Source organism: Pholis gunnellus (assembly GCF_910591455.1).
Source record: "Pholis gunnellus genome assembly, chromosome: 12".
In the NCBI taxonomy this organism is placed as follows: domain Eukaryota; kingdom Metazoa; phylum Chordata; class Actinopteri; order Perciformes; family Pholidae; genus Pholis; species Pholis gunnellus.
The window spans coordinates 13,001,926-13,026,196 of record NC_136539.1 but is presented as its reverse complement, the minus strand read 5'-3'; the positions used below and the strand labels follow the sequence as shown (position 1 = coordinate 13,026,196).

The window sequence follows — 24,271 nt, the reverse complement described above, 5'->3', positions numbered from 1 at the left end:
TCAGTTGTTTCGTATCTTTTGTATCAAACAATATTTATACATATTTAAGTTTGTGAGAATCTTATGTGTTGTAAACTGTATGCAAATATTTATTTTGACATCAGCATGCAAAGAGTTATTATGATTGTTTGCCTTTTTATTCATGTGAGCACATTTCTCTTTGGAGATACAGTAAATGTCTGAAAAACTTTTGTGTGCTGAAAGTGTTAAATATTTTAGATGTATTTGTGCGCTGTATTGCCATTTCATTAATACGTTGTTAAAAAATCATGGCATGTTGAAATAACTTTTGTAATTTGATTTTCCATTCAATAAAATAGGTTATGTGTTGTCAATCAGTATAGTGGAGCATGAAGTTACTAGTTGCTTAACGTCTTAGACTGCTTTGTTTAATTTTAGGACAGTTTCATTCAGATATCATCATCTGAGAGGATTGAGGAGAAGAGGAGCACAATATTTGGGGCAGTAGAAGGTGAGAAACCTCCAATCAGAAGTCAGTATCTTGATCTTCTCGAATCAGCTCTGAAGGAACTGAATAATAATAATTAAACTCTAAATGACATTGAACCTAAAGTTTTGTCAACTACACTTACAAACATGGGAGGGGGTGGTATTTAAAACACATTTTTATATAATGCAGTCTTGTACAGCATCACAACTAACTATGATACAACAATGATCATATGATTTAATTAAAACCTGAGAAGCATTATAATCTGGCAGATCTGTTGGATTTAAATTGCAGTGGTGGAAGAAGTACTCTGAGCTGTTACTTAAGACACCACTGAATGAAAATACTCTTGACTGTTAGAAGAAAAAGTCCTGCATTCAAAATCTTATTTAAGTAAAAGTACAAAAGTATTAGCGTACTTGTACTTATACCAAAAAGTAAAAGTACTCATCAAACAGGATGGCCCATTTCAGAATAATTAATATTATATAATGATTGATGCATTTATGTATAAATCACCTTAAATGTTTAAGCTGCAACTACTAGCTTAATTAATTATTGATAATAATACATAATAATGTATTAGTTGATTTATATTTTGTATTAATGACCTGAATCTGCAAAGTAGCTTGTAATTGATATTGTCAAATAAAAGAAGTGAAAAGTATTGGCTTCTAAAATGCAGTTGAGGTGAATTATAAAATAGTACAGAATGGAAATACTTAAGTAAAGTGAAAGTAGCTAAAATGTGTACTTGAGTGAATATACTTTGTATCTACCTCTGAAATATAATAGAGTATAGTAACATATTTACTGGCAAATCTAGGAACGGTAAGAGCCCATTGTACAATGCATACAAATACAATGTTTAAACCACAGTGAGAGGAACAGTATAGCTAAATAAAATTGACACAGGGACATTTGACAGACGAATAAAAGCTGTAGAGCAGTTCCAGTATTATTGGAACATTTGAAGGGACCGATGCAAAATTCTAATGGGGACCTCGGCTGGTCCGCGCACCACACATGGAGCACCACCGTCCCGGGACGGTGTGGAAAAACAACAAGGTTGTAGAACCTCTGGATCTGTCCCACTTTGGTCCGGCGGGGGGAGCTGTTGTCATTGGGATCGTGAGTGTAAAACACTGCAGTCCGGTCGGTGTGGGCTGCTGCTGCTGGTAGAAGTTGTGCAACCAGTAAAACCACCGCGGGGCGAGGGCAGACTTTAGAAAATCGTCACATGAGATTTCCCGGAACAACTTAACTTCTCCGGTTGTCTTACTGAACGCTTGCAACGTGCACCTCGACGAGCTACGCAGGAGACGAACGTTTCCCACTTGATGTTGGTATGTATGTTAATAATGTCGGAGTGTAAAAGTTAGATACAGTATTCACATGGTGGCTCACTGGTGTCCATGTGAGTATGAGCGGTGGTCTTATGGTAGGCTGGTTCATAATCTACAGTAGGCTACACATGTTTACACAGGTTTACTTTTGGTTTTGAATTGTTGAGTATGAGACTTAAAGCAGTGTTTGTAAAGGGCTTCTGTAAAAACTATAACACGTACAGTCGTAATAATACTGGTATTTTCCACTCTCCCAATTGTTGATACAGTAAACTATGCCCTCTTCTTTTTCACGTTTGACTATTGAGTAATGTTTGCAGTGCATCATGTGTTTAGAGAGCTATGTAGTCATGCAAATTACCACAATAATCTAAGCCACCCAGAGCATGATCAATACAATGCACTGTAAGATCATTGATAACTATTTAAGATTGTGATATCAATATGTGTCTGTGATTACAAATCACCGCTGCAGACTGTTTTGGATGTAACATATGAAAGTTGACAGGTCCCCCTCCTATCTGCTAGCTTTGTTTGATTTATTTATTATTTATTTTTGATTAGAGTAACGACCTGTGGTTTGACATATGGCTATCAGGCCGTTATTGTTGCAGTGTTTGCTATTAAGTGAGAACAGGCAGGAAGGAGATCAGGAGTGCTACCATATCCCAGTAACCCTGGCTTCTTGAGTGGACGACAATACAGTGGGCTGGTCCACTGAGCAGATTGCTGTGAGTCTAAGTATAGCATGCATACAAGTAAATCAGCAGAGAGAAATGGCCCCCCTTTGTGACAATGGAGGCATTTCCCGCTGTGATGGATAGCAATCCCAATGAATACCCAGGTAACAGCCTTTTTAAAGCCATAATTGCTCAGCTTGAAATGGGAAACCTATGAACAATAACAGAACTACAATTTCCTGTAATGATGGAATTATGTCTTTTACAAGATGCTTTTATGCTCTTACTGACAAACAAAAGGATGCGATAATCAATGTGTGTGGACTCCAGTTTGGGAGCATCACATTTCTAACCCTGACACGTATACTGGATGTATGGCCTTAGAGAACATGCGGTTTTTCTCTATGGTTTTGTCTTGAAACAGTCAGAGACAGTCCATTTTCTCGCTCTCTCTACTTGTGGCCTTACTTGTACCGAACACCGTAGACCCTGCTGGAACAGTGTGTGACTTTGGCTGCATGATCACAGCATACCAGGCATGCCATCGTCCTTATACAAGCAGAGTCTGGACCCTGAGCTCATTGCTTACTGGTACTGATGATGAGGAGTGGGTGTGGAGCAGAGAAAAGAGACGGTCTGTGGATGACAGAGCTAAAACCAGGGCTTTCACACCTGACACGACATGCGGAATCAGCCACAGCGGCCCCTTTCCAGGTCATGTCGGAGTCTCATCAAACCTGTGTATTTCAGAGTGAAGCTATTCTTTGAAGCGTCTTGCACAGCAGAAGTCCTTTTGTTTTCCCGTACAGGACTCTGTTGAGTGAACTTCCTTCCTTCATTGTGACCCCTCCACAGAAGCACTCTTGGTGCCGATGAGATGAGATGTTGTCTCCAAGGGCCTCCTTCGTGCAAATCACGTTCAATGACATCCACTTCTACGAGAACTGTGGCGGCGGCAGCTTCGGGAGTGTGTACCGAGCCAGGTGGATCTCCCAGGATAAAGAGGTGGCGGTGAAGAAACTGCTCAAGATTGAAAATGAGGTAGGAGTCATAATTGCCTGGGCTTTTCATATACTTTTTAATTGTCAGTATAATACTCATTTTAATTGCTACCCCATGTAGGGGATGTGGTTACTTCTGTACCCATCACTCATGGTCATTATACACCCCCACTCTCAGAAATATGCAGGGAAAGAAACAGTATTGCCAAATGAAAGAATGTATTTTTGCCCCATTACAGCAGGGACTGTTCCTGAGATCTCTTTGAAAGCTCAGGCTCATTGTCTTACAGACAAAAAAGAACTATCTTTGAAATCGTGTCACGGAAATTGTATTATATTTGGCCTGTGATAGGATGTTCAGAAAGCGATTCATGGTTTCTTTTTTGAAATTGTAAAAGATCACAGATATCCATTCAACTTCAGTCAAGTGTTGGAGAGATAATTGTTCAGCGAAAATTATAATGTAATCCTTTCACATTGAACCAATTGTTCATTTAATTACAGTGTTTGGCTACAATTAAATAAATTGGTTTTGTCAAGTTTCTGTTCATTCAAGGAATAGTTTCACAGAGATCTTTATGGATTTCCATGTACATTTTTACAAACATTCATGGTCCAAAGTGGGTGAATGTTACTGACTTTGTTGATACCCTGACTTTTTCTATAGCGCCACCAAGAGGTTGATATTTGGGTGTTTCAGTGAAATGACTAGTGATATGATAGATTGCTATGTCATTTCTTATTTGGTGAAAAACATTCATGAATGTTTGTCCAGTACTTTGGTTTATGACAAATACCTGCCAAACGAATTCCGATCAGCCTCCATTGTGTTTAGTTTAGTGCTAATTAGCAAATGCTAACACGCTAAACTAAGACAGTCAACATGGTGAACATTAAACTTAGCATGCTGACGTTAGCATTTAGCTCAAAGCGCCACAGGCCACTAGCATGGCTGCAGACTCCTGTTTCTTTAGACCCTGAAATAAAGATGTTTAGACATTTGTATAGCATTAGCATCAAAAATACCCAGCTATGTTGTCTTATGTTTATTGTTTAGGCTGAAATCCTCAGCGTCCTCAGCCACCGTAACATCATCCAGTTTTATGGCGCGATTGTTGAGGCTCCCAACTATGGAATCGTCACAGGTAAGATATTTCAAAGCCTTCACATTGGCCGTGTCATAAATACAGTATGTCTCAATGATGATCAGTGTTCACCAGAGCTGCTTGGCTACATCACGATAGAAAACACAGCAGCTGAATCTGTTTGCATCAGTTGCAGTTTGCTCAACACTGAATGGCGCAGAGGTTTCTATAGAAACATTAGTGAATGCCAGAGGGTTCGGGTATGTGCACACATTGATACAGTAGTTGTGTGCCCCTTTCTTTTGTGTTTAGGTTATAGGCTGAGAAGAATAAACCTTGTGTAGCAAGGGGCCCACAATGCCTCTGCACAAACTTTTCACTACTGTGGAGATGTCATCTCAGAATCAGCTTTAATGGGCAAATAAGTGTGAGCACATACAAGGAATTTGCATCTATAGACATACGGCTAAAAGGCAAAAGTGCAAGGAGCTCAGTTAGCTAACCTGGTAGAGCGGGCGGTCCATGTACTTCGCCTGAGTCCTTACAGCAACGGCCTGGGTTTGAATTTGACCCTTGGCCTGTGCTACATGCAGTCCCCTTTCTCCCCCTTTTCAGTCTCAATCTGTACCTAGAAGAGAAAAAGGCCAAAAACATTCTACAAAGAAAGGAAAAATGCCCATAAAATAGTTTAAAAAAAACTAAACTAATAGAAATTAGTGGTAATTATTAATTAACGTCTGTCACACTTTCCCAGAACCCAAGACGAGGTTTTCAAATGACTCATTTCGTCCGACCAACTGCAGAAAGATATTCAATTTTCAATTATGTAAATCAACAAATGCACACATTTCAGAAGCTGGAAACAGCAAATGTGAAACAGCAAATCTTGCTTCATAAATTTGGCTTGACAAATAATGATTTTTCAAAATTGTTGGCAATTGGTTTTCGACTAATCAATTAATAACTTAAGCACAATGTGGAATTGAGATTTAATTGCAGTTGCATAAATGTGACTCAAGTCACATAAATGCAATATCTTGACCACAAACATTGCTCTTCTTCCAGGAAAAAGTTAAACACCCTGTCAGTGAAAGTTGTAGCACCCCTCACTCTCATCCTGAACAGGGAGTACCACCTCCTTTCATCATGTGGACAACATACAACATCCCACAGCGCAGATTAATCACATAAGACATTCTTTGTTCCGGCGGTCAATGCCACTGATAAATAAAAGAGCCCATAGTTCACATTTGTCCTCACTAAATCAAATGGATTCATGGTGCGTTATCTAATACAGTAAACTGTTTCTTCTCCACAACCAGGGGTGTTGTTACATTATATTTATTGAAAAAATCTTTCGTCTAAAGTACCCCATACTAAATACATTAAAACTCCTTAAGACCAAGAGCTAGATGCAATCAAAAATCATAGTGATGATAAAGAGTACAAGTTATCTTGCTTTAAAACATGACTTGATTTGGAGGGTGAGAGGTGAAAAATAAACACTGAGAGATTGTGGTTCTGCTTTTATTTATTTACCTTTACAAAGACGCCATAGCTCTGCATTTGTTTGTCCATTTTGCATTTCTAACAGCGTCCAACAGTAACCTACATACTGTTAAGTATCGCTAAAAGTATCTACTGTACAAGTAAAACTACACACTTTTACTGAGTGAATATAACATGACCTTTATTTCATTTACTTTGATTTATATTAGCTGTCTGGCTAGGTTTGCAACAGTATATAAATGAAAATTGTAAATGAATAAAGAATACATGTTAAGTCAAGGCAGGTAAATCTTTGTTCTCTCTTGTCCCATAAAGGGACATGTAGCTACAGTTAAATTACCACACTAAAAAATAAGACAATGAGTCAGAAGAGGCACAAAGTTAAGACAATAATAAACAATAAAAACAACAAACCAATAAAAACACTTTAAAATTAATTAATTGTATCAATTAATAGCAGCACAGAAACTGGGATCATATCAAGTGTTATATTTATTGATTTTTTTTTAATCTTTACTTGATCAGGTGAGGTTGTATATTGTGATGTTTAAATAGTAGAATTTCATTTGACAGTGTTGGGCGGTTTATTTATGTAAGGAGTGTCAATGTGTGGGTCAATATCTCTCTGCAGGGTTACAAAACAACTACAGAAACAAAAGGCCGGGTTTTGACAATAGGTTACGCAACCACAACTGTCTTTCAGTTTACAAAACGGCAAACACATGCTCCTCAGTAAAGACAAAAAGGAAAAAACATCATTCAAAATGAGTAATAACAGCCTATATTATCTAGTGGTGATTAAAACAGGGAACTTAAACTGTTTTCTACTGCAAAACTTCCCTGTCATTTACATCAGAAAATCATTATTTCCTCACATCAAACCCACTGACATGTTTTCCTTGTGTGACACATCAATTGTTAGCATGACTACAGTCATCTCAGGTAAACTCCATAACCTCCGTGACCTAAGATTTCTGTTTTTAAATGTCCATCCTCATGCTGATATCATTTTTACTGATGGCTATTTATGTCCTTTTCTTGTGGAATGGAGAGTGGTAGAAGAGACAGAATTATGACACCTCACCTCGTACAATATGACACTGTAATAACGTTAAGCAACTGCTGCCTCTATAGAGTTCCCCATCTTACGTTCACATAGCTCCATGTCGTGCAGGAGAAGATTGTGATTATCGTGAGCAGAAGTCTCTCATGTGAAATCAGTGTCTGCACTTCAGTTAAATGTTATGCAAACCACGCTTTCTATGTAATAGCTGTGTGTGGGAGAACTGTATAAAAAGAACATGAACGAAAATCTCATGACACCTCAGCAGCCTCTATAGTATTTTGCAGCTGTGAAAGAGAGAGGTTTTGTTTGTCAAGTCGCTGATTGATGTCTCTATTTGTCAAAGCACAATCTAATTAGCAGCAGATACAGGAAAAACGGTTTATTGCCATCCTGACCATGTCATGTCCACATTCATCAGCTCTGTTATAAATGTCCTCTGTTGACACACAGCATCAGGCCAGGCAGTTCCCTCTTTCTGCAGTCACTATGAGAAACCTGTTTGTCTCTGTTCACCTGCATGAGTTGAACAATACTCACTCAACGACCGCATAAACCTAATAAATGAAGGCCAGTTATTGTTTGGGGGTAAAGGTACATTTACCTGTGAGATACACTGCACGGTTGTTTGTTGTTGCACACAAACTGATTAAAACTCGATCAAATGAAAGTGCTGTTTACAACAGAGCCTCAGGTAGCCACATTATTCGTGGAATGTAGATGAACGTATTACAGTGCAGAAGCAGACGAGTCTTCACTTGCACACATGGACGAAGTCAGGTGAGCTTATTTATACATCTGCTGTCAGGCAGCTTTTGCCACAATGCAAACGCAAAAAGCGATGCAAAATCCAGACTAGAAAAACCCCCATCTGTGTATTTTATGATTGTTAATTAGACTCCTGCCTTGGCGCCTATGCATGTTTACACAACATGATTGGGTTATTATGCACAAACAGAGGTCTCCTGCTGTTTTATCCGGTATGATGGTGCTTGTTTATCTTCATTCAGGTACTATACCTCACGAGGTCTCTGTCTACAGATATCTGTGTGCCTTGGAGAGCTTTTGTGAGGGGGATTTTGCAAAAGGCTACATGGTTGTCAAGACTCATAAGAAGTGTGTCTAAGAAGTCTATTCTACTTGAGAAAACAGAGCAGATTATTCGTGTTTTAGAGAGTTGATAACATGTGGGCTTCTCAGGGAGCCGTGTTCATTTACACCGTGATAAATTGAGGTCATACGCAGCGACAGGTCAGTGACAGGAGCAATCTGTAAACAAGACACAGTCAGCAGGCTTCCAGGAGTTCTCTGGCGAAATCTCTATTCCCATAACGCTCTCACATACTGCACTAATAATGCATTGCCTGAAGACGAGAGTTTTTCACTATAAGACATTTCACCATCACCAGTCAGTCACTTCCAATAAAACAAACTCAAACATGATCACATTTCTCCACAGAGTATGCAAGTGGTGGATCGTTGTATGATTACCTGTCCAGTGCTGAGAGTGAGGAAATGGACATGGGGCAGATCATGACATGGGCTGCAGAGATCGCCAGAGGTAAATGTGACAAATATTTGATCTCCTTGATTATATTGGTAACTAACAGCTTGTGCTTGCCAATAACAGTGTCTCTGTATTAATCAATTAATTGAAACCCTTTATTTTTGCAGGGGTAAGTCTTTTTTAAGAAGTCCTTTTTTGTGTTCCACGGCCCCCATCAGCTACGTTTCCACATCACTCTTTGAAAACAGTCGCACATTGTCTTAGGCTGAGGCAGTGTATTGGTGAAAAAGAGAGTTATAAATACATTTACTGGGCCTGGGAGAATGGCTGATCACATTACCTCCATTCAGCCTTGTTGTGAAGGAAAGAGTTGCACTGTTGAGGAAGTTGGCTGTCATTAGACATGGACTCCAAAGTAGAGAGGATCTGCTTGAACATTGGCCTTTCCTGAATCAACATACAAACATTTGCGCTGCATGATTCAAATGAAAGCATATACATATGTTGTCAATTTGCATAATGTAACTTCGTGGATCACTCACTTTAGATTCTGCTGCTTCTCTGATTACAGCTGCTTAAAATGTGAATATTTTCTGGTTTCTATACACTTCTGTGACAGTGAACTGAATGTCTTTGACTTTTGGACAAAACAAGACATTTTATGATGTCATCTTGGGCTTTCGAAAAACACACTGATCGACATTTTTCACAATTTTCTGACATTTTATAGACCAAACAACCAATCGATTAATCGAGAAAATAATCAACAGATTAATCAAAAATGATAATAATCATGAGTTGCAACCTTAATAAATGTAGACAGTGGTTTTATTATGATAAATACAATATGACAAAGACAGCAGTTAAAGTTGTATACACTTAATTGTAGAACTTAAGGAGGCTGGTACGATATGTTTTGAGGGACCTTTTTCTTTTTCATAGAAAGCAGTTGTAATAAAACTGTGATATGTGCAAATAACTCGGTTTTTAAAAGTGATTTAAAAGACAAGGCAGGGTTTGTAGTCCTATTAAAGTCACTATCTGTAAGAATCACAAAATTGCATATTATATGACCTAAAACAGATCGTTAATCAGCAGCACTAATTTATCAGCTGTGAAAGTATTAAGAAGTTTTACAAGTCAAGAAAAAATGTTAAACTTCTTGTTGACTCAAGTCATCATTTGTTGCAGTCATGATTGATGTTGTGTGCTGGCACTGTAGGTGTACTTTTACTTAGCAATACAAATACAAGTCAATGAGTCTTGATTTTGCTCATGAGTGAATTCCTAATAGTATGCGTTTCTACTCAAGGTATCGTAGGTCTCCCTCATTGCTACTCTACGGTATTTCAAACCGGATAAAACAAGCATGATTTTCTCCTGATTGAGTGATCAGAGCCACCAGTGTATATAGTGTTTCCAGTGACCTGCCTCTGAAAAACCTCTCTTTATTTCCGCTTTAGGAATGCACTATTTACATTCAGAGGCCCCCGTTAAGGTGATCCACAGAGACCTGAAGTCCAGGAATGGTAAAGGATTTAATTTCTAGAATGTATTTGTGTCCAAAGCAATACTAATTTGTATACAATGAATGTTAGATATTCTTTAAAGTGAATACAAAGTTGTATTGACTTTCTATTTTCTCTTGCAGTTGTTGTGTCGGCAGACAGGTCTCTCAAGGTGCGCTTTCATTATGACTTATACTCTGTTGAGTTTCATCTCAGATACATTTTGCTGCACATTAAGAGTGCTCTGATGAGGTGATACTGTCTGGTTAACTGCATGTTTCAACTTTTATCTCAGAATTTAGAAGGACTTTGAGCATTAAATACTGGTATGTTATTTACCTTCAGTATGTGGACACAAGAGGGCAGTGACTTACTTAGCATTTACAAGAACCAGCATTACTGCCGCGTGCTTTACTGTAGACGAGATTAGTAGAAAGGAGATTAAATCAAACTCATGAAAGAGAGGTAGTATATTATGGAAAACTTCAGTAACTTCTAACATTTGTTGAAGCCTCTTTTGTATCTGATGTATCATGAGACAAGAGCATACTGTGCCAAATTGCAGTGATGAAAACAAGCAATTGTGTCCAGGCCTTAATGATGTGATTACAGTACAGTATAAACCCACATCGTAGCATTTAATAACACCAGCATCACTTGCAGACACTTTTTCTTTGAATTGCTGGTTTGATTAGTGCATAGTAAGTGAATTGCTGTATGGATGGTAGATATGGATACCAAACTGGACATTTTGATTTAGATGCGATGATAATGTTAATTTTGTTTTTTGTCACTTCAGATCTGTGATTTCGGAGCATCCAAGTTCCTGACCCACACAACACACATGTCCTTGGTGGGCACGTTTCCCTGGATGGCTCCGGAGGTGATCCAGAGTCTGCCTGTGTCTGAGACGTGTGACACTTTCTCCTACGGTGTGGTGAGTGACAGGAAGGAAAGGAGGGGAAAGCACCACTCTCACAAGTGATGTCATATTTAAGTCTCCAATTCTGTAGACCATTGTTTCGGCACCTGTTGCCCTCTTCACGGTACGAGTCAGCAGACATCTGACTGACATGTTCACTGTGTTCTAAATCACATACCTTGAGTTTATACTGCAGCCGCCCTTGTAAAGTATGTACTGTTACATTCAGTAAGCATTCCATTGGGACAAACTACTTCCTCATACCATTGCACCTTGAACTTTGAGCCTTTTGCTCATATATCCGCTGCACAGAGAATTATGGGTCAGAATAACCTAAAAAGCATTCTGGCTTGCATACTGAAAAAATGCAACCAGACCGGTCATACAGCATTTTACGTACCATGTAACTTTCTAAATATTTTTCCTCCATGTTAAATAGTCTGGTAACATGGGTATTTGAACACCCAGATAGTGTATAGGACAGTTGCCCATATTCTTATAATTTAAAGTAGAGCTCCAGAGGTCTGCTGAGTCCGTTTGGAGTCTACTATCCGACTATCCGACCATCCGTCAAGCGGGCTTGATGGAGTATTTTGGCTCCTTTAATCTGCAAAAAGTTACTTCTAGCTTCTTAATACAAAGATTTCTTTTAACTAAAAATGTTTTGACCCATGACTCCAGTTCTTAAAATCATTAATTGATGTCAATTTTCCTACGAATGGTGTCATCAAATCTAATTACCGTAAACGTATTAATTATGGCCCGCAAAAGATCAAACAACAAATGATTGACAAGAAATTGCATTAAAGTCCCTCACAGCTTAAAAAAACGAACTGTCAGTCAACCAGTCCCACTGATATTTTTATTTCTGCATTTCTTTCTCTGCCTAAGTGGACAATAACAATTATTTTGACCTTTGCAGAAGTAAAGCCTCTTAGAAAATGTCTTTGTCTTTCTTCTTCCTGAAACTCTTCCTGAACTTTGCTGTCTAAAGACTTTTGGAAGTAATTTCAAAATGGAAAACAGTTAACAGCTCAAAAAAAGTTTTTTTGCAGTTCCTATTATGCAAGAGTAAATCTCTGATACAAAATCTCAAAAATATGTTTCCTCAGATATACAGTAGGCAGGATGTTACGTGCTGAACAGTCAATGTTTATGATTGCAATGAGTGCTTTTTGTGTCAGAGTATGCAGTCTTCCCGCACTGACACACTTCTGAGGAGCTGGTTTCTATAGAAAAATACATACATTTAATGAGAGGCAGCTGGCAAGTGTAGAAATATAGAAATGTAGAGTACAGTAGAGCCCTTGGGTGTTTAATAAATGTCTCTCCACCTTTTCTCAATCTACTTTTTTAAAGACGTCGACTCAGGTTGAATACCTGACACTGTTGAATACCTACATGATCAAGGGAGTGCTGTTATTGCTCTTCAGAAGTCATTTCAGCCTTTCATCATTTAAATCTAAGAATATTTCTTTTGTCTAATTTGTATGTTGCATTTTGGTCTTCAAGAAAGACAGAAAAGTGTTTTAAATGTTTATTTGTATACAAACACACAACAGAAAATGATAAAAGCTACTTATTTGCTCTGCAATATTTATTATTTATGCAATATTTGTTCTGTGAAACCCACTGGGGCAAAACAAAAGATTCTTAGATGTGTGTATGTTATAACTTTGTTTGTTTGCTTACCATGGCTCTTTACTTCTGTGACAGGTTCTTTGGGAAATGCTCACCCGTGAGATACCCTTCAAAGGTCTGGAAGGTTTACAAGTGGCCTGGCTCGTGGTGGAGAAAAACGAGGTACTCTAGTGTGCGATTATGTGTATGTACCGTATACAGTAGTGACCCTTGGAACTGGAGCGTATGAAGCCACTGCCAGCAGATGGTTAGCTTGGCTTAGCTTTAACTCTCAGCAAGAAAGTGAATAAGCGTGAATTCCTAAATGTCAAACAATTCCTTCAAATCAGCAGCCCTTCAGCTCGTCCTACATCTGACTGTGTGTGTTTCAGAGGTTAACCATCCCGAGTGGCTGTCCTGCCAGCTTTGCTGAGCTCATGAGGAACTGCTGGGCAGCCGAATCTAAAGTGAGTGATCCACTAAGTTACATTATGCAAATTGACAACATATGTATATGCTTTCATTTGAATCATGCAGCGCAAATGTTTGTATGTTGATTCAGGAAAGGCCAATGTTCAAGCAGATCCTCTCTACTTTGGAGTCCATGTCTAATGACAGCCAACTTCCTCAACAGTGCAACTCTTTCCTTCACAACAAGGCTGAATGGAGGTAATGTGATCAGCCATTCTGCCAGGCCCAGTAAATGTATTTATAACTCTCTTTTTCACCAATATACTGCCTCAGCCTAAGGAAATGTGCGACTGTTTTCAAAGAGTGATGTGGAAATGTAGCTGATGGGGGCCGTGGAACACAAAAAAGGACTTGAGAGCGTGCATATAGATCTTTAATAATTACACTGATAGCTACATAAAGGCATGAAAACCTCCACAGAATCATCCATCTGGATATACTTCCTCTCTTTACCCATAAGGCCCTAAAAATAATCACCATCTTTTTCAAGTAGAAGTGTTTAATTGGGTTGTATGAGCAGCTGGAGGTTTGGTGATGTTCAGCACAGCCTGAGTCTCAGCTGTTACTTTATTCTCTGTCTGCCTCTCTGCGGGGCTTGTCTGTGCTCTGAGGTTTTTCTTCAGAAGTTGTGCTGGTGGCATCATGTCCAGGCAGCCATCTGCAGGTGCAGCAGGTTGGAGTGAAACTCGCTGCTGGAAAACAGAAACTGAGAATGTGTGACACAGAAAGATGCATTTGTTGTAGCTCAAGAGGTTTGATACTATAAGCTTAGCTGGCTTGTGGGTGATCAGAGCTGGAGGTAGCTCCACCAGATGAGAGGGCAGTGAGATATTATGTTGGCCATATATGTTTTTATGTACGGTATAAGAAGACTACAAGTCTACTGCCTACTAGCAGCACTGTGTGGCTGTACTTATGCACACAGCGGTCATCACTTCATTTTCATGGACACTGTTAAGCTGCTTTTATAGCCAATTAAAACACCTTCCATTTAAAGGGGAGAGTCCCTACTTTAACCTGACACGCATTGTTTCATGACAGATCCACCATCAAATGGTGTAATGGTCAAAAGCAGCTGATTTAATTCAACAATTGCAATGTCTTATGACATCTAAAATTAGAACTTGAATTGTGTGATCTAACTATTTGTCTTAAGAACTAAATATAGACTGAGTCACATTAGTTAAATATCATGTAAAACTAAACAGACGCGTCTTGTTACACTCTGTATCAGACTAGTTTGGACAGAATAGGAAGAAAGTCATTTCTGTGTGGATTAGACATTCTGCAGCGTACAGGACGATGTGAAAAGCCAAAAATGTTTTCCAGGAAAGTGAACAAGAGGCAAAGAGAACAAATTGTTTGGGAAGTTGAGCCAGAGTGGAAATTGTTTGAAGTGGGAAGCGTCGGGGTGGAGGAACCGGAGGACTGGGAGGAGTAAGGATGGGCTTTCCTGCTACATGTGTTTATGAACAGAGAGAGAGTGTGAGAACCAAGTTTTTGTTGGGCTGAAGCTCAGCGTGGATTTCCATGACACACTGTGCAGCCCCACCTGCTGGGCAAAACAAACTTCCCCCACATGAGACGTTGTCCCGTCCTTGGCATCCGAAGCTTTAGACACAGCCTAATCACCTTCTGACTGCAGGGCATCCCTGGTGTTTTTTTACACTTTTACTTTATTTTGCTTTAGTATGTGCTACTGCTTACTGCCATGGTACTCTAACTGGTATTCATGTCATTATTCTTCACACTGGGTTGTTTAAAGGATAAGGCTGGTGATATTTAAGATTTTCTACCAAAACTTAAGCTGAGAGCTCTTTAACCTTTAAGCCACACTGAACTGCCAGTGAGTTACTCATTACATACAACTGCCAGTGCCAAACCCACATAACTTAATTAAAAATTCTAGTGGAAATCCTTAAGCTTCCAAAGATGCCAAATATATACATGTAATAGAATAATGCAGCAATAAAACCATGGAGCCTTACAAATATGGCATGTCAAGTTAAAATAAGAAGGTGGAAACTCCTTCATTTAAATTATCACAAGCACTGTAGTTTACTGAGTCAATCCCACATGTGACACACCCTGCTAAAAAAAGTCTCTCGGGCACCAATTGTGTATTAATCCGCAGCTAAAAATAGTCTACAACAAAATCTCTATTTACTCCTGACCAAAAGAAAAACGTGAATTAATGCCAGTCTTTAACATTTGAAGAAAGTTTGTTTTCCGATATTCAATGTGGAGATATTTGGTATATTGTTGACATTGTTCTGTTACTGTTTATTGCAGGTGTGAGATTGAAGCTACGCTTGAGAGACTTAAGAAGCTGGAGAGAGACCTGAGTACCAAAGAGCAGGAGCTGAAGGAGCGAGAACGCCGTCTAAAGATGTGGGAGCACAAACTCATCGAACAGTCCAACAGCCCGGTGAGTTGCTCATTATGTCCTCTCCACCTTGGTCCACCTTCACCCGCAGGGCAGCCGCCACCAGCTGTCACCTCACGTTGACACTGCTGTTCACATGCTAGTTTGCTCAATCCCATTGCGAGAGGGACAGACTCCTTCTGATCTTCCTCTGGGGTGACGTGGAAATGAGAAATGTAGTGGAATGAAAATAAATAAAAGTGTGGAATGAGGTACATCATGGGCACTGTGTATTATTGTCAGTACTTCATTTATGTGCAGTGTAGTGCATGGTTGCCCAACAAGTACTTTTGCATCATCATTGCACAGAGCGAATGCTGCATTTCTTACCAGAATTCATATTGAACTGTGAGCGTTGCAGAACTTGCGGTTCACGGCGTTGCAGTTTTGCTGGTTTGTTTCCTTGCATTGTAATATTTGCATGCAAAAGACACAACACATTATGTTGTGTTTTTTCTTGTTTGCACTTCGTGTTTCTGTGAACAGAACGTGTTTGCTTTCTCAAAACCGTGTGTGACGGAATGCCACAGTAGTGTACACCTTTGGATCAAGTACACTGAAATCTCTTCCTGTGTTTCCTATCGTTTCCTATCCTCCACTTATTCTTTTGTTCTGTTAACTTTCTTTTACCATCTAGTTTTCTTCTTGGGTTGGGGTTAAGGTTGTCCACTTTTCTTATTTACACTGATATTGTGTTTTGAAACTGATTACTTACTTCCCTTTCTTTTCTATCCTCTCTTCTTTTCTTTCACCCCTGTGTCCCTCCTTTCTCCACCCGTCTCTGCCTTTCAGCTCCTCTTACCTGTGGCTAAAAAGATAAGCGCTAAGTCATTCTATCAGTCTAAGACGGAGGAATCAAACAGTTCACAGATGTCATGTCAGATCACAACCTCCAGTAACGAGGAGGTGAATCTGCAGTCCATGACGAAGGGCTTTGAGGACATGTTTTCCTTGGACTTTGGCCGGCCTATCCTGCACTCGGGCATGCAGGTCAACATGCAGGCCAGGCAGAACTCCTCCGTGTCGAGCTGTGTCAGAGAAGGACACAAAATCAACATGACTCTGGGAATGGGACGCTTCACTTGGTCTGACGACAGTGAATAAAGCTCTCCGACGCTCTGCGACGCTGCATCTATCAAATACTGTAATCTCACTTGATGCTTTATTGGTTTTGTGGAAGCAATATTTCGTGATGAATTACTTGTTAAGTCATGATTATTTTGATCATTTCAATAATCATGAGAAACACCGGAACATATTGACTTAATATTTCTTCTGCTTTGCTCAAGTTGTATTCAGAAACCACTCAATCTAGCACAGAACGATATTTTAGAATACTTTTAGAGCCCTCCACCTATGTATATTATGGATGTCATATACCGTATGTCTAATGTACTGGATGTATAGTGCTATGCTGTGAAGAAAGAGCCACATGAGCCAGTTGCTTAGAGAGGGCCAGGCTTTTATGATGAAGTGACATTTTGCTGACATTAAGATTGGCCAATTTGTTCTGGATGTGTTGGAGTGCAGTTGTTGAGATGCAGTCTCTTACCAGGATGAGAAACTACATGTTTTTTCCCTCTGACTGACCCAGGTTCAAAACAGCAGGAGAAGGCTGTGGCTGTATGAGTGTCAGCTTCAGTGCTCACGTCACATTTTACTTTTCAAGACAGGCTTCGTGCTTAGGCCTCACAAGATTGACAGAAATTAAGAAATAAGGAATTATAAATAACAACGTTTCTGCGCGAAAAGGCTTGATTCAGAAGTCACGGATTTTACCAAACGTAGATTTTAATAGAATAATTTCCTTCTGTTGACACATTTTTTCATACAGAATCTCATACGGTCTAACTGAATATTCGCCTCAAGACCTGCACTTTACAGTAGAGAAAATCTTATTAGCATTAGTGTTGAAGTAGGTATTAGGCTTCATCTGGGGGAAGGACATGCTTCCTTGAGCATAGCACATTAAATTGTCCCATTCACTTGTTATCATCAGTCAGTCTCATGAGGATGTAATCCTCTGCATTCCTGTGTTGTTGCTTGTTAGCATCCTGCCGTGAGCTAATATTCAAACATCGCCTTGTGCCTTCAAGCTCTATACACACGAGACTAGACATAACAAGACGCTTACCAATATTTACATTTCCCTGTGTGAAATCCAGACACTTCAGAAACATTCAGCCTCCACACTTGTTAATAATCTTCTCGAGCTTTCACCAAAATCATACAAACCAGCAGCTTCTTGATGTGACTTATTTTCCTGCATCCTTCACTGTTCTGTCAATAAATCAGTTTCTTTCAACTCTCTGCTGATCTGTTTCATGAGAATGATGTTGTATTGCCACTATTATTACCAAACCCTTTATGATAGAAGACAGAACAGAGCGTGACTGATAGCATTTTAATAAGATTGTAAAATGTATTGCTTCACTGGGCATTCATGTTGAGCTGTTTCTTGTGATGTTAACTTCGTGCCACTTTGTAACTCCCAGTGTTCATGGTCTGGTTGCTCATCATACACTTAGTCCACATGGGGGCAGAATTGTGTGAACTAAGCCAAAGTCTTTTATTTCTTTCCCCTACAGATTCCCCACACATGTCATAAACACAAAAGCTGTGCGCCCCATTTTGAATTTGAGATAGTGCTTAGAGAAAGAATCACGGCAGCACATTTGTGAAATACAATATGCTGCTTGAAAAGTGATGTTAAGTCACTCCAATGAGACTTTGGCAGCGGCAGAATGTTTCTGAATCTGTTTACTTCCGAACCGCAGCACTGGAGGGGGCGGAAAACGCTGCAGTGCTGAGTGGCTTTGTGAGGCGGCGGGCTGCACTGAAATGTATGGCAGCGACTGTCTATTGAGACCGGCATTCAGCTCATAATCTGAGCTGTTATCAGATGTCGTGGGAAGAAGACAGTGAATGGGGGATTACTCATTCATTTAGTCATCTTTCCTCCAATTTTCCATTGCATTATTTCTGTCATTACACACCAGTCTCGTGATCACAATGATGAAATCTTTATTTTGGCTGGCAAGTTTCTGCCTGATTACATTTAATGAGCAATAAATGATTTATCATTCAAACAGATCACGTTAGATCAGTCAGATGGACATTTCGGTTTGATATAGACCATTAGAGGCAAGTCGTCTTCATCCCACAGCACAATAACCGGAAAAGTAATGGCTTCACAGACATGGAAAACATGTCTATTTTCCATTTTAATAACATTTACTTAAGTCTGGTGATTTTTATTTAAAATCTGTCCGTCATGAATACACATGTTATACTGTCTGTATCCATCCATGTTCTATTGCTGTTACTTCTGCCTGTCTTTCGTTTTTATGCAGTTGCTGCCACACTTTGACATCTATACATGGACAGAAGAGCATGTGGTCAGTATCATTACTAACCTCATAACTAATGTATTATTTTAGATTTCCACGCATCATTGCTATTAAAAATAATCTATTACCATTTGATTCTTTCAGTATTTCTGGATGCAGCAAATATTTGGTGCAGGTTTGTTCATGTACTTTATCTTTATTCAACTTTGGCATCTTCGGACTCTTTATTTGTAATCTGTTGTTTAAAATCTGGGCGTGTCCTTTTCTATCTCAGAGGAGGGCACATGGGGCATGCAGCTGTATGCTGACCTGTTTAAGGAAAATCACATCACTGGAAAGAGGTTGCTGTTGCTCACAGAAAAAGACATGAGGGACATGGGGGTCAAATCCAAAGGTCACGCCATGCACCTTAAGGCAAGGCACAGTTAGCCATTAACCACAACTGTCTTAGTTCTTTTAATCCATTCGTCATTTACAGGATGAGTTTTATGCTCATATATATTGGAATTACAGTGAATCTCACATTTTATCTTCGGCAGGGTGAAATTGAAAAGCTAACGAATGATTACCTCGGATTGGTCCACTTCCCACCTCTGTTGAAGGTACAAACGTTTCTTCTTTATCTTTAGGAAGAGTTTTTTTTTTGGGGGGGGGGGGGGGGGGGGGCTCTCTGTGCATATTTGGTGCCTAAACTCCACTTTCTTTTCCCCAGGATGAGCTGGGAAAGGTGGTTGAGATGAGTAAAACTGTAAATCTGGAGCTGGTGTTCGGGTACCACTGGAAACCAGGAACTGGGAAATCTGTAAGTTTATCATGAAGCACACACACACACACACACACACACACACACACACACACACACACACACACACACACACACACACACACACACACACACACACACACACACATACACACTGACTGCATCAACATATTCTGCAGCTGTGAGCATCAGATGCAGTTCATCATTCGCTCTGTAAAGGACGACCAAAAAGAAATAAAGGACAACCACAAAAAAATGTTGAAACTACTTTGATTATTAATTTTTAACATCTTTAATAGGTTTTGTAGAATTGTTCCTTTGTAAATAGATGTACAGAATAATGTGTTTGCCATGATTGAATCAGCCGCCTTGTACTGAAGCTGTTTGTTCTGAGGATTCATGATGATGGCTGTTGTACTGACCATTGAAGGCATCACTAGACATGCATAAAACCAGACGAATAAACATTTCATTCTCAGCCATGTACCACATCCACCTCGACTTGCTCACAGCCCTTTGTTAGGGTCTCAAACTGTGGAGAAAGGATGGCTCTTCACTTGCTGTTTGAATTTAATCAAAAATAGCCCATTTAGCCAGAAGTCATTTTCTTTTTAAAAGGCAAACGTTATTTAATCTTTCAGCTGTTCATTGTCCCATCATAAATAGTCCTCTTTCAGTGTGTTCGGCAGGGCTGAAACGAGCCTGCTAATTGCCTCCCATTTCTTCTGACATGTGGTGGTTTAGTGGGTAGAAAACACAGCAGGGAGAAGGAAACAGGAGGCTGAGAAAATGAGAGCTAATTATTTTCCCCTGCCTGGTGTCAGGTTCCGTGTCAGCCTTGTTTTTACAAACTGGAAGGATTTTTGCACTAAATAAAACAAACCCGCACTGCATTTTTTTTCTTCGCCCCTCTTTGCTGGCGATGTCATGGAAGCAGCTGCACTTCTCAAAGACAAAATGAGGGCCTGCGATTGTGCGGCCACCATCTGACAGCCACTGAGGGTCCCCTACTAATGAGGATATCACCGTGCAGCCAAGTGAAAGGTGCTGAATTATGTATGAGTTGTCATTAGACGCACTCGGGTCCTAGGCATCATTACCAGACATTGTTTCTGCGGGAGTGATTAGACTAGCATGGACCTGGAAGCCCCGGTGCGACCGTCCAGTGCCGACAACAGGCCAGCACGGGGCCACTGGTGTGTTTCTGAGCCAGAGGCTTGCTGAAGCTTCCCCTTTGAGCCGTTTCCAGCCCCTGGGGACGATGCAGGAGAGGGCGAAGGCTCCTCAGACGAGTGTGTTAGTGCCACTCCTCTGATGTCTTTCTCTGTGATCACTACACAATGGATTGGCCTGTGCCATGAACCCTGTGTGGTTAAGCGGTGACCTGTGGCTTCGTGGTCGGCTTTAGGGGATTGGCAGAATCATTACTGCTTCGTCAGCATTCAGTATGCAGGAGAAGAGGTCTGGGGAATTGTTCAGATTTGTGCCTCCTAGTGAGGATTTGATGTGTGCCGCATGCAGCAAGTCATGAGGAAAAACCTTCACCCTTATCACCTAAAATCGACCCGATTCCTGCTCCAAGAAATTAATCCTGGATCCCACCGAGAATAAAAACATCTAGTGTTTGACAAAGAATTTACAATGTCCACATCAAAATATTTCCTACCGCGTCAATTATTTCTGTTTGTCTCTTATTGAATTTTCCCTACAATGTTGAGACATTAGTACTGATTTTGATTAAAATTCATTCTCTAAATAAGGTGTTTCGAAATTATATATTACACAAATTGCATTATATACAATTTCCCGTTTTTCGATATATCATTTCTGTCCTCCCTCACAGTAAGTGGCTTTGTGGCCACTACCATCAAACTACCTCTAGGTTGTGCTGTTGGTTTATATACAAGAGTTACCAAGTTCTACTGCAATTAGAAACTTTTCCATACAATCAGGTGTTGTTAGTGATGAGTGCACCAGACCAGACGCACATTATCTCACCATTATCGTTTTTTTTTTTTTTTAGATCCGATTTTATTGCAGCTGTACAGTAACAGAGATATTGGCGTCACAAAAGAAAATGTTCAACCCATCCTATTTTCTTTAAAGGACTGCAAATGGAAGATGTACCTGGAACTTGATGGAGATGATATTGCAGTAACCTACATCAAAGATGTCATCTTTAATGTCAACCGACAAGATGTGGAAATCCTGCGGATGACTAAGGTGTCGTCAGAAACACATTTGCTGAACAAGTTACAAATGACATGACCACTCATGTATATTAATCAATACTAAATGCTGTCTTTGTTTCTGACCTAACTGTTTGCATTATACCTCTAAGATTGTCGTATTGCCAGATTTTTTAATGAACTAAAATCTTTGCAATGCAGCCACCTTTTGTGATGGACAAATGGATCGTTGGAATACAGCAGAACCATAAAGTCGACTACACAGTCAATTATGAGGTGAGAGGCACCTCACAAAACTAAGCAAATACATCATATCAGCCATTTGAAATATGAATTTGAAAATGCATCAAATGCAATCACAGAAGCCCGAGCATCAGGTAAATATATTTATGAATCTAAATATATTGCATTATATGTATTCTCTTCCTGTCTTTTGACTTTAGGATGATGTCAAGTCACCAAAGTCTACCAGACACAGCTATCCAGTGACGTGGAGTCACAGTGGGAAACAAGACGAGATCAAGACTGTGGAGCTGGCCATCCAAACAACTCCAGCTAACATCAACGAGAGCCCCACGGACAAGTCTTACTCTGGTAATTGTTTTATTTATTACTGTATTGACCTCAAGAGTGCCAGAGCAACAGTTTTCACTGCTGGACAAATACAGATTGTTGAATTTCCTCATTTGAAGATATCACAAATGTATCCGTGTTAAACACAGACTGTCCCCTGAATTTAATTAATGCATATCTTCCTTCTTAGATATTGATGCCACATGGATGTACAACGTAAGGCAGAAGCAGTTAAAGACGCAGAAATCCCAGCAGACTACTGCTGCTCTGACTGCCTTAGCTAGGTCTGACGCCCGCACTCTGCCTCAGTTCCTGTCTGCACATGAAAGCCAGGGGTTTTCTTATGCTGCAGCTGTGCGTCGCTCTCCAAACCGCGCCCATGTATCTAGTTGGATTGACTCTCGCAGCTCCTCGCCAACTACCAGCCTGTCGGCCAAACTCTCCTCGCTCCATCTCGGGTCAAAGGGCAGCAGCCCCTCCAGCACCACGTCAGAGAGCGCCTCAGAGAGGGAGCGAGAGCGCCCACTCAGTGCTGGAGCAGTGCATGACCGCCGCAGAAACCTCTACTTTGGCAACACATTAACTGTGGGAGGGGAGCAGGGTAGGGGGAATGCATGGACCAATACCAGAGGTAACTACGCTCATAATAAAACTAGCAAAACCTCGCGCCAGCCAGGGAGGCCACGGTCCAACAGTTACAGTGTCACACCACAGAACCGCCCCTCCATGATACCAGGTATATTGTCTGTGACAGAAAACCCTAGTGAGGAAAAAGAGGGGGCCAAAGCCAGCGACGGAGGGTGGATCAAAGTGGAGCGACAGAAAAGATTACCGCGTCAGGACAATAAACAAGTCAGAGGTCGACAGAGGAGAGGGGGCAGGGGAGGGCGTGGCGCTGGTGGAAGAACTTAATGTGGGCCACACATGAACTGACAGCTTCCTGACATGACATGCTCTCAAATGGTTTTATATGAATTATGTCTGCTTATATGCTGAAAATGAGCTGCTTGTTTTAAGAGAATCACACTGATGCCTATGATCGGATGTATATATGTATGAACATAAGCTTTTATCATAAAAAAAAACTGGTTCCTGTCAGGTTAATATAAATGATGTATTGTTATTAAAAAAAATGGACAATTCACTCCTTGTTCTTCATTTTATTCCTTCCATTAAAAAGCAGATGGCGACCGGTAGTATAGATGCATAACATTTTTTTTAAATAATTCTTTATCAGCCCGGTTTCTCTCAAGCAATAAAAATAAACTGTTATGACACCTTTACCCAAGATAAAGTGTTCATTTGTTCAAATCCATTATTTATCCATAGCCTCTTTATTTTGAATTTTTTGGTACAGAAATATAACATGGTCTTCTGATTCCACTGTGTGACAATGATCACATGCAATAAGATGAGAAACGCCTTTATTGATACCCAATGGGGAAATTTGGTCAGAAATAAGTACAGATAAATAAAGAAAAAATAATAAGAGGCATACAAAACTAGAATAAGAATAGAAGACAAAAGAAAATTACAAGAGCATCAAATACATAATTACAAGACAAATGTAACAGTGGCGGGATGTAATATGTATACAAACAGCCTACACCAGACTAAAATATAATATGATTAAGTGATGAGACTTTGTGTTTGTCTGTTTTAATGTAGAAATATAATAGAGGTATACTATAGTGAATAATGTACTAAAAGAGTATAAGATATTAACACAATATAATACGATATAGTATTGAATATAAGATATATTATAAGGTAGAGGTAAACTTCATAAACCCAGATATGCAAAGTTA

General features: G+C 39.8%; 1 protein-coding gene across 1 annotated transcript; it reads left to right on the top strand.

Annotated features, from left to right (window-relative positions):
- Nucleotides 1-1,677: 1,677 nt before the first annotated feature.
- On the top strand, nucleotides 1,678-23,601 carry map3k20a (mitogen-activated protein kinase kinase kinase 20a). Its single transcript, XM_079170183.1, has 20 exons — nucleotides 1,678-1,797; nucleotides 3,333-3,518; nucleotides 4,536-4,623; nucleotides 8,595-8,696; nucleotides 10,106-10,171; nucleotides 10,294-10,322; nucleotides 10,950-11,087; nucleotides 12,789-12,875; nucleotides 13,085-13,159; nucleotides 13,255-13,361; nucleotides 15,456-15,591; nucleotides 18,942-18,986; nucleotides 19,083-19,113; nucleotides 19,213-19,352; nucleotides 19,478-19,540; nucleotides 19,651-19,740; nucleotides 21,808-21,924; nucleotides 22,092-22,166; nucleotides 22,334-22,484; nucleotides 22,654-23,601. Exons 2-20 carry the CDS (start codon nucleotides 3,360-3,362, stop codon nucleotides 23,373-23,375), a joined length of 2,421 nt encoding a protein of 806 aa, XP_079026309.1. The 5' UTR covers nucleotides 1,678-1,797; nucleotides 3,333-3,359; the 3' UTR covers nucleotides 23,376-23,601.
- The last annotated feature ends 670 nt before the right edge of the window (nucleotides 23,602-24,271 follow it).

Coding starts and splice junctions, on each gene's coding strand:
- map3k20a (XM_079170183.1), top strand. CDS start 3,360: ATGTTGTCTCCAAGGGCCTCCTTCGTGCAAATCACGTTCAATGACATC. Junction 18,987..19,082: donor CATGGACAGAAGAGCATGTG/GTCAGTATCATT, acceptor TGATTCTTTCAG/TATTTCTGGATGCAGCAAAT. Junction 19,353..19,477: donor GTCACGCCATGCACCTTAAG/GCAAGGCACAGT, acceptor TATCTTCGGCAG/GGTGAAATTGAAAAGCTAAC.